This window comes from Tachyglossus aculeatus, chromosome 1 (genome assembly GCF_015852505.1).
Source record: "Tachyglossus aculeatus isolate mTacAcu1 chromosome 1, mTacAcu1.pri, whole genome shotgun sequence".
NCBI lineage: Eukaryota > Metazoa > Chordata > Mammalia > Monotremata > Tachyglossidae > Tachyglossus > Tachyglossus aculeatus.
This window is the reverse complement of record NC_052066.1, coordinates 12,023,259-12,034,364: the sequence shown is the minus strand read 5'-3', so window position 1 is coordinate 12,034,364 and position 11,106 is coordinate 12,023,259. Positions and strand designations below refer to the sequence as shown.

At 50.7% G+C, this 11,106-nt stretch overlaps 1 protein-coding gene across 1 annotated transcript; it reads left to right on the top strand.

Moving 5' to 3' along the window:
* Positions 1 to 497: 497 nt before the first annotated feature.
* LOC119919413 lies at positions 498 to 9,401 on the top strand. Its single transcript, XM_038745741.1, has 5 exons — positions 498 to 569; positions 3,301 to 3,401; positions 3,939 to 4,097; positions 4,395 to 4,573; positions 9,259 to 9,401. The coding sequence occupies exons 1-5, from the start codon at positions 498 to 500 to the stop codon at positions 9,399 to 9,401; spliced, it is 654 nt and encodes a 217-aa protein (XP_038601669.1).
* Positions 9,402 to 11,106: the final 1,705 nt, after the last annotated feature.

The window sequence follows — 11,106 nt, the reverse complement described above, 5'->3', positions numbered from 1 at the left end:
AGTCACTTTACTTCTCTGTGCCTCAGTTCCCTCATCTGTAAAATGGGGATTAAGACTGTGAGCCCCCCCGTGGGACGAACTGATCACCCTGTCACCTCCCCAGCGCTTAGAACAGTGCTTTGCACATGGTAAGCGCTTAATAAATGCCATTATTATTATTATATGAGGAGGGAGGGCATTCCAGGCCAGAGGTAGGACATGGGCCAGGGGTCAGCTGCGGGACAGGTGGGAACGAGGCCCAGTGAGGAGGTTAGTGGCACCAGAGGAGTGGAGGGTGCCGGCTGGGATGGAGAAGGACAGACAGGAGGGGAGGTAGGAGGGGGCGAGGGGATTGAGGGCTTTAAAAGCAGTGGTCAGGAGTTTCTGTTTAATGCGGCGGTGGTTGGGCAACCGGTGGAGTTTCTCTCCTAAGCGTTCAGTACAGTATAGGGTGCCCAGTTGGTGCTCAGTATGAGCTGTCGATTGATTAGTCTGTTTCGTTCATGGTAGGCAGAACCATGGACCAGATGCTCGCCTTTCTGTCCCCTCAAGGCCTTCCACTTTCGGACCTCAATGACGAGGACTTACAGGTGAGAGAGAGAGAGAGGGAGAGTGTGTGTGTGTGTGTGTGTGTGTGTGTGTGTGCTTGTACGTGCATGCGCATAATGGATAAAGCACAGGCTTGGGAGTCACGAGGTCGTGAGTTCTAATCCTGGCTCTGCCACTTGTCTGCTGTGTGACCTTGGGCAAGTCACTTCACCTCTCTGGGCCATAGATACCTCATCCGACTGGCTTACTGAATCAGCTTCCTGTCTGATCTGCCATCCTCCTATACTATACTTCACTCTGCTGCCCTGATTATCTTTGTGCAGAAACGCTCTGGGCATGCTAGTCCTCTCCTCAAAAATCTCCAGTGGCTGCCTGTCAACCTACGAATCAAGCAAAAACTCCTCACTCTAAGCTTCAAGGCTGTCCATCCCCTCACCCCCTCCTACCTCACCTCCCTTCTGTCCTTCTCCAGCCCAGCCCGCACCTTCTGCTCCTCTGCTGCCGCTAACCTCCTCCCCGGGCCTCGTTCTCGCCTGTCCCGACGTCGACCCCAGGCCTGGAATGCCCTCCCTCCGCACAACCGCCAAGCTAGCCCTCTTCCTCCCTTCAGAGCCCTACTGAGAGCTCACCTCCTCCAAGAGGCCTTCCCAGACTGAGCCCCCTTTTTCCTCTCCTCCTCCCCATCCCCCCCACCCTACCTCCTTCCCCTCTCCACAGCACTTGTATATATATTTGTACAGATTTATTACTCTATTTTACTTGTACATATTTACTATTCAATTTAATTTGTTAATGATGTGCATATAGCCTTAATTCTATTTGTTCTGACAATTTTGACACCTGTCTGCATGGTTTGTTTTGTTGTCTGTCTCCCTGTTCTAGACTGTGAGCCCGTTGTTGGGTAGGGACCGTCTCTATATGTTGCCGACTTGTACTTCCCAAGCGCTTAGTGCAGTGTTCTGCACACAGTAAGTGTGCAGTAAATACAATTGAATGAATGAATGGGCAACCACTGGAGTTTTTGGAGGAATGGAGTGACATGTTCTGAACATTTTTTTGGAAAAATGATCCGGTTAGCAGAATGGGGAGAGACAGGAGGCTGGGAGGTCAGCAAGGAGGCTGATGCGGTAATCCAGGAGGGATAGGATAAGTGATGGGATTAACGAGGTCGTGGGTTCTAATCCTGGCTCTGCCACTTGTTTGCTGTTTGGCCTTTGGTGAGTCACTTCACTTCTCTGGGCCTCAGTTCTCTCATCTGTAAAATAGGGATTAAGACTGCGAGCCCCATGTGGGACAGGGACTGTGTCCAACCTGATTTGATTGTATCCACCCCGGTGCTTAGTACAGTGCCTAACAAATAATAAGCACTTAACAAAACCCACAAAATAATAATCGTCATCATAATTATTATTATCATTATTATTAATAACCTGCTGTTGGCCCAGAGCCAAGGTGGGAACCTGTTTCACCCTGCCCAAAGCTGTTCATTCATTCGATCGTACTTATTGAGCTCTTACTGTGTGCAGAGCACTGGACTAATGGAGCCTTTCCCAGGGAACCAGCATGGCCTAGTGGATAGGCTCAGGCCTGGGATTAACAAGGACAGGGGTTTTAATCCCGGCTCCACCACTCAATAGTAATAATAATGTTGGTATTTGCTAAGCACTTACTATGAGCCGAGCACTGTTCTAAGTGCCGGGGCGGATACAAAGTATTCAGGTTTTCCCACGTGGGGCTCACAGTCTTAATCCCCATTTGACAGATGAGGTCACTGAGGCACAGAGAAGTTAACATATTTTGTTAATATGTTTTGTTTTGTTTTTTTCTCTGTCTCCCCCTGCTAGACTGTGAGCCCACTGTTGGGTAGGGACCGTCTCTATATGTTGCCAACTTGTGCTTCCCAAGCGCTTAGTACAGTGCTCTGCACACAGTAAGCGCTCAATAAATACGATTGATTGATTGATTGTACATATTTATTCTATTTATTTTATTTTGTTAATATGTTTTGTTTTGTTGTCTGTCTCCCCCTTCTAGACTGTGAGCCCACTGTTGGGTAGGGACCGTCTCTATATGTTGCCAACTTGTGCTTCCCAAGCGCTTTGTACAGTGCTCTGCACACAGTAAGCGCTCAATAAATACGATTGATTGATTGATTGTACATATTTATTCTATTTATTTTATTTTGTTAATATGTTTTGTTGTCTGTCTCCCCCTTCTAGACTGTGAGCCCACTGTTGGGTAGGGACCGTCTCTATATGTTGCCAACCTGTGCTTCCCAAGCGCTTAGTACAGTGCTCTGCACACAGTAAGCGCTCAATAAATACGATTGATTGATTGATTAAGTGACTTGCCTTAAGTCACACAGCAGACAAGTGGCAGAGGCAGGATAAGAACCCACATCCTCTGACTCCCAAGCCCGGGCTCTTTCCACCAAGCCACGCTGCTTCTAATTTCCTTCTAACACTTGTCTGCTGTGTTTCCTTGGGCAAGTCATTTCACTTCTCTGGGCCTCAGTTCCCTCACCTGTAAAATGGGGATGAAGACTGTGAGCCCCTTGTCGGGCAGGGACTGTACCTTGTATCTACCCCTGTGCTCAGTAAGTGCCCGGCATATAGTGAGCACTTAACAAATCCATTAAAAAAAAAAAAACAGGAAGCATTGGTGGTCTGCCCTGTGACGTCCCCTCGTTTTGGCTCCTGCTCTCGCTGCCCATGAGGGACGGCCGGGCCGGGCCTCCCGGATCTTGATCCCCCTGGTCCGCTCTCCTGGCAGAACCTGGTGCCATTGCTGTCTTGCCGGGTGACCGAAGAGGAAGCGGCGCTGAGCTTGCTGGAGGATGAGGTCCTCCATCTCCAGGAGCAGATCGCCGAGAGGTAGACCGAGGCACCCTTTCCCCGGGTCCTGCCTCCCTAGAGCCTTCAGACTGAAAGGACACCCCGAGGCCTCCCAGCCCATCTGGGACAGCTGGTTGTCTGGCCTTTTATTAGAGCCCACTCAGGGCTGGTCTTCCACCGTCCACGCCCCCGCGCCCAATCCATGCATCCCGCGTTCCCCGTGGCACGCTGGCATTTCTAAGCCTGGTGGGCCCGGCCAGTGAGCCCACGGTCATGGGGTTCGGTGGGAGGAGAGGAGGAAGGGGTCGCTAGGACAGCCAGGCTTCGTGGCAAGAGGCCGGGTCAGTCTCTCTGCCCACAACGGTCCCGACGGTTGGGCGGCTCTTGCTCTCTCTGACCAGGCCCGTGTGGTAGGACCGGTGGGCAGCGTGGGCTGGTGGGCGGGCCGGTGCGTGGGGCGGTGGGAGGGCCAGTGGGCAGGCCGCCCCGTGGCCTGGTGGTGGACCGGGGCTGAGGGAGGCCCGGTGGGAAGGCCAGACCGCGACTCAGACCACGGTTCGTCCCCCGGTTGTACAGTGCTGCCGAGAGAGCCCGCTATGTGTCCATCACTGCCCAGTTGGCCCCGCCACCACCTTCCTTCTGGGACCATGAAGAGCAGCGGCCCAGGGGAGGACGGGACCCGCCACAGCAGGAGCCCAGCGGGCCCTGGGCCTCCAACCCCGAACACCCGGCTGGGTACGTCCCAAACTGGCCCCGACCCGCGGGGTGCCCAGGACTTCCCCTGCCATCCCCACGACGCGGGGCTCCGGGCCAGGGCTGATTCTGAGGGACCGCCAGAGGGGGGGAAGGCCTCTTTTTGAGTCGGGGAAGGGGAGTCTACTGGACATCTTTTCTCTGGGGCTGGTGGGAAACTTGGTTAGGGTTAAGGGGGTCTCACCTGCCTGCCGGAGGCCTTCCCTTTCCTCCCCCGGCTAGAAGGGCACTCCCTTGGCCCCAGGGTGGGTTACCCGCTGATCCGTCACCTGTGGCCAGGGAGGAAAGCGAGGCGGCAGAGGGGCAGACAGAAATGACCATGGGCGCCGAGACGGAGACCACCCTGGCCTCCCTGAGGCAGCGAGAGGAGGCCCTGAGGCGAGAGAAGCAGCAGCTGTTGGAGCATCTGGAGGTGGCCCAGGCCGCCCTGAGCCAGGCCCAGGGGGATTGGCGGGCAGGTGAGGAGACCGCTTTCACCTGCGGCTGGGCTGGGGACACTGGAAGGGGGGAGTGGGGCGAGGGCCACTGGAAGGGGCGGGTGGGACTAATGGGTGGGGGCGAGGTCATCAGGGGGCAGAGAAGCAGCATGGCTTAGTGGAAAAAGCCCGGGCTTGGGACTCAGAGGCCGTGGGTTCCAATTCCGGCTCCACCAATTGTCTGCTACGTGACCTTGGGCAAGCCACTTGACTTCTCTGTGACTCAGTTTCCTCATCTGTAAAATGGGGATGAAGACTGGGAGGCCCAAGTGGGACAACCTGATTACGTTGTAACTACCCCAGTGCTTAGAACAGTGCTTGGCCCAGAGAAAGCGCTTAACAAATGCAATTTTAAAAAAAGTCGTTTGAGGATGGGATTAATGCCCCTCCTTTCCTCTTCTCCCTCTCCCTTTTGCATCGCCCTGACTTACTCCCTTTGTTCATCCCCCCTCCCGGCCCCACACCACTCGGGTCCAGAGCTGTCATTTCTTGATTTCTATTCATATTTGTCTCCCCCGCGTCTAGAGAAGCAGCATGGCTTAGAACAATGCCCAGTGCTTAGAACAGTGCTTTGCACATAGTAATAATAATAATAATAATAATAGCATTTATTGAGCGCTTACTATGTGCAAAGCACTGTTCTAAGCGCTGGGGGGGATACAAGGTGATCAGGTTGTCCCACGGGGGGCTCACAGTCTTCATCCCCATTTTACAGATGAGGGAACTGAGGCTCAGAGAAGTGAAGTGACTTGCCCAAAGTCACACAGCTGACAAGTGGCAGAGCCGGGATTTGAACCCCTGACCTCTGACTCCAAAGCCCGTGCTCTTTCCACTGAGCCACGCTGCTTCTCAGCCACGCTGCTTCTCAAGCACTTAATAAATGCCATCATTATCATTATTACTATTATGGCTTAGTGGAGCCCACTGTTGGGTAGGGACTGTCTCTATATGTTGCCGAATTGTACTTTCCAAGCGCTTAGTGCAGTGCCCTGCACACAGTAAGTGCTCAATAAATACGACTGAATGAATGAAAGAGCACGGGCTTCTCTTCCTAGCTCTGCCACTTGTCTGCTGGGTAACCTTGGGCAAGCCACTTAACTTCTCTGTGCCTCAGTTACCTCATCTGGAAAATGGGGATGGAGACTGTGAGCCCCACGTGGGATGACCTGATGACCTTGTATCTACCCCAGTGCTTAGAACGGTGCTTGGCACATAGTAAGCACTAAACATATTTTATTTTATTTTATTAATGATATGCATATAGCTATAATTCTATTCTGACAGTTTTGACAGTTTCTATTTATTCTATTCTATTCTATTCTGACAGTTTTGACACCTGTCTACATATTTTGTTTTGCTGTTTGTCTCCCCCTTCTAGACTTAGCTCATAGTCTAAGCATTCATTCATTCATTCAATCATTTATCGAGCGTTTACTACACTGTAAGCCCGTTGTTGGGTAGGGACCGTCTCTATATGTTGCTGACTTGTACTTCCCAAGCCCTTAGTACAGTGCTCTGCACACAGTAAGTGCTCAATAAATACGATTGAATGAATGAACAAATACCACCATTATTATTATTATTATTAGACTGTAAGCTTGTTGTGGGCAGGGACTCCGTCTCTTTATTGTTCTCTCCCAAGTGCTTAGTACAGTGCTCAGTAAGTACTATTGACTGACAGACTGACTGATGAGGGTGAGGCCAACTGGAGAAGGGGTGGGGCTAATGGGTGGGGGGCAGGGCCAAAGCTGAGCTCTCATAAATAATAATAATAATGGCATTTATTAAGCGCTTACTATGTGCAAAGCACTGTTCTAAGCGCTGGGCGCTGTTCTAAGCATCTCCTTCCTGCATCTGGTGTGGGAGGCAGAGAACCATCTGCTCCCATTCATTCATTCAATCGTATTTATTGAGTGCTTACTTTGTGCAGAGCACTGTACTAAGTGCTTGGGAAGTACAATTCAGCCACAAATAGAGGCAATCCCTGCCCACAATGGGCTCACAGTCTATAAGGGGGGAGACAGACATCAAAACAAGTAAACAGGCATCAATCAATCAATCAATTGTATTTATTGAGCGCTTACTATGTGCAGAGCACTGTACTAAGCACTTGGGAAGTACAAATTGGCAACACATAGAGACAGTCCCTACCCAACAGTGGGCTCACAGTCTAAAAGGGGGAGACAGAGAACAGAACCAAACATACCAACAAAATAAAATAAATAGGATAGAAATGTACAAGTAAAATAAATAAATAAATAAATAAATAAATAAATAGAGTAATAAATATGTACAACCATATATACATATATACAGGTGCTGTGGGGAAGGGAAGGAGGTAAGATGGGGGGATGGAGAGGGGGACGAGGGGGAGAGGAAGGAAGGGGCTCAGTCTGGGAAGGCCTCCTGGAGGAGGTGAGCTCTCAGCAGGGCCTTGAAGGACCAGTGGCATCAGTGCATCAGTGGCATCCTTATAAATTAAGAGAATTTAGCACTTACTATGTGCAGAGCACTGTACTAAACACTTGGGAGAGTATAATATAACTAAATTATAACTAATATAACTAAGTTAGAGAAGCAGCGTGGCTCAATGGAAAGAGCACGGGCTTTGGAGTCAGAGGTCATGGGTTCAAGTCCCGGCTCCTCCACTTGTCAGCTCTGTGACTTTGGGCAAGTCACTTAACTTCTCTGTGCCTCAGTTACCTCATCTGTAAAATAGAGATTGACTGTGAGCCCCACCATGGGACAACCTGATCACCTTATATCCTCCCCAGCACTTAGAACAGTGCTTTGCACGTAGTAAGCACTTAACAAATGCCATCATTTTTATTATTAAGTTGGTAGTCATGTTCTCTGCCCATGAGGAGCTCACAGTCTATCATTCAATCAATCAATGGGATTTATTGAGTACTTACTATGTGCAGAGCACTGTACTAAGCACTTGGGAGAGTACAATAGAACAATAAACAGACACATTCCCTGCTACAACCAGCTCGCGTTCTAGCCCTGGCAATAATAATTGCTCTATTTATTAATCAATCAATCAATCATATTTATTGAGCGCTTACTATGTGCAGAGCACTGTACTAAGCGCTTGGGAAGTACAAATTGGCAACATATAGAGACAGTCCCTACTCAACATTGGGCTCACAGTCTAAAAGGGGGAGACAGAGGAAAAAAAACCAAACATACTAACAAAATAAAATAAATAGAATAGATATGTACAAATAAAATAAATAAATAAATAGAGTAATAAATACGTACAAACATATATACATATATACAGGTGCTGTGGGGAAGGGAAGGAGGTAAGATTGGGGGGAGGAAGAGGGGGACGAGGGGAAGAGAGCTTACTGTGCTGGGCAGCAGCAGCAGCACAGAAGAGTGTCGAGGGTGGAGATTCGAGTTTATGGCGCAGACGGAGGCGATGGTCAACTATTTCCGGATTTTTACCAAGAAAACTCTCAGAATCGGCTACCGGAACGATTGCAGATGGAGAGCGGGATATTCTGGGAGAGATGTGTCCGGGGTGTCGTTATGGATTGGACACGACTCAACAGCATAAGACAACAACAACATGCGCCACAAGCACTGTAATAAGCACTGGTGTAGATATGGTATAGGCAGATGCAGACCAAGTCCCTGCCCCAGAGGGGGTTTGCAATCTAAGGGGATTCACTGCTCCATGCCTCAGCTCCTCAGTTTCCTCATCTGTGCCAACCTGTACTTCCCAAGCACTTATTACAGTGCTTTGCACACAGTAAGTGCTCAATAAATACGATTGAATGAATGAATGAATGAAAGTGGGGATTAAATCCCCCCAGTTAGCCCGGACCCAACCAACATGGGACAGGGACGATGTCCAACCCGATTATCTTATAGCTACCCCAGCACTTAATAGAGATCATAATAATAATAATAATGATGGCATTTGTTAAGCGCTTACTATGTGCCTAGCACTGTTCTAAGTGCTGGGGAGGATACAAGGTGATCAGATTGCCCCACGTGGGGCTCACAGTCTTCATCCTCATTTTACAGATGAGGTGAGGCCCAGAGAAGTGAAGTGACTTGCGCAAGGTCACACAGCAGATAAGTGACAGAAGTGGGATTAGAACCCAGAACCTTCTGGCTCACAGGCCCTTGCTGTATCCATTAGGCCACACGGTTTCTCAATAAATAATATATTATTGTTAATATAAATGAATAAATGACAGATACGGACATGAGTGCTGTGGGGCTGGGGCAGGGGATGAAATAAAGGGAGCCAGTCAGGGTGACGCAGAAGGGAGTGGGAGAAGAGGAAAGGAGGGCTTAGTCAAGGAAGGCCTCTTGGAGGAGATGGGTCTCCAGTAAGGCTTTGAGGGGGCGAGAGTCATTGTCTATCGGATATGCAGAGGGAGGGTGTTCCAGGCCAGAGGTCGGACGTGGGCTGGTGAAGAGGTAGATGAGATGGAGGTACAGTGAGAAGGTTAATATTAGAGGAACGGAGTGTGCGGGCTGGGTTGGAGTAGGAGAGCAGCGAGGTGAGGTAAGCAGGGGGCAAAAGGATGGACGGCTTTAAAGTCAACAGTGAGGAGTTTTTATTTGTTGTGAAGGTGGGTGGGCAATGGAAAGCTCCCAGAGGGCAGGGGCACATCTTCCCTTCCCTGGGCCCTCTGTCTCCTCAGCCAAAGCGCAGCTGGCTCGTTTGGAGAAGGAACAATATGGAGCCACGCCCGGGGCATCCGGGAGAAAGAGCGGGACGGATCGGAAGCTGGACGCCCGGATTAGGGAGCTGAAGATTCTGGAAGCCCTCACCGAGAAGCAGTGAGCCGCTCCTGCCATGGGCCCCCTTGAGCCAGTCCGGGCCCGGGCCTCCTCGGCCTGGAGTCGTCAGTTGTCCGGACTGTGGACTGGGCAAACACGGAGTGGCCGGGCTGAGCAAGGGTCTATGGGATCTTGAGTTTTGGTGGGTGGGGTCAGGGGCTGCTGGAGAGACACCCCCGACCCCGGTCTCCTAACCCCAGCTCTCCTTCACAGTGTGGCGTGGGGAAAGGGAGGGTGAGCAGAGGCAGGAGAGGGGCCTGTAGCGGGACTGAGCTGGAGCTAACTGTTGTCAGTGACAGAGGCTGGAGTCCCCGCCCTGGGGGCTGTCCCTGGTGACAAGGCTGGGGTCCCCTAGGCCGGCACCAGTGACAGGGGCCGGCGTCCCCACAGAGGAGCCTTGCTTGACCTCGGCATGGGTCACTGTGGCAGTGGTCCCCACAGAGAGATGACCCAGGCTCGGCTAGGACGGGGCTTGGCAAGAAAAATGGCAATAGAGTGTGGCGACTGGGAAGCCATTTCTGCAGGCAGGGCCCGGAGTGCTCAGGGCTGAAAGTGGTCAGGGCAGGTGGGCGCTCATGGGGCAGGTGGGGGCCCCTTGGCTCCAGCTACATATCTGTAATCTGCCCAAATCTACATCTCCAGCCCTGATTGCTCGCCCTCTCTCCAGGCTCGCATCTCCTCCTGCCTTCAATCAATCAATCAATCATATTTATTGAGTACTTACTGTGTGCAGAGCACTGTACTAAGCGCTTGGGAAGTACAAGATGGCAACATATAGAGACAGTCCGTACCCAACAGTCGGCTCACAGTCTCAAAGGGGGTGACAGAGAACAAAACCAAACATACTAACAAAATAAAATAAATAGAATAGATATGTACAAGTAAAATAAATAGAGTAATAAATATGTACAGACATATATACAGGTGCTGTGGGGAAGGGAAGGAGGTACGATGGGGGGATGGAGATGTCTTGAAGACATGTCTTCAAGACATCCCTGCTTGGACTTTCTCCCATCACCTCAAATTTAACATGTTCAAAATAGAGCTCCTTATCTTCCCACCCAAACCCTGTCTCCCTGCCCTACTTTCCCATCACTGTAGATGGTACCACCATCCTTCCTGTCTCACAAGCTTGCAACCTTGTTGACTCCTCTCATTCAACCCACGCATTCAATCTGTCACCATATCCTGTCTGACCTTCACCACATCGCTAAGATCCGCCCTTTCCCCTCCATCCAAACTGCTACCCACCCCGTCCCTCCTGGATGACTGCATCAGCCTCCTCGCTGACCTCCCAGCCCCCTTTCTCTCCCCACTTCAGTCCATACTTCTCTCCGCTGCCCAGATCTTCTTCCTACAAAAACGTTCAGGACATATCACCCCCCCTCTTCAAAAAAAAAAACTGCAGTGGTTGCCCATCCATCCCTGAATTAAACAAAAACTCCTCAGCATTGATTGGCTTTTAAAGCAGTCCATCACCTTACCCTCTCCTACCTCACCTCGCTTCTCTCCTACAACCCAGCCCACACACTCCTCTGGTGCCGCTTACCTTCTCACTGTTCCTCCACCTTGCCTGTCTCGCCATCGGCCTCTGGCCTAGAATGCCCTCCCTCTTCAAATCCTACAGACAATTACTCTCTCCCCTTCAATGCATTATTTAAGACCCACCTCCTCCAAGAGGCCTTCCCAGACTAAACCCCACTTTTCCT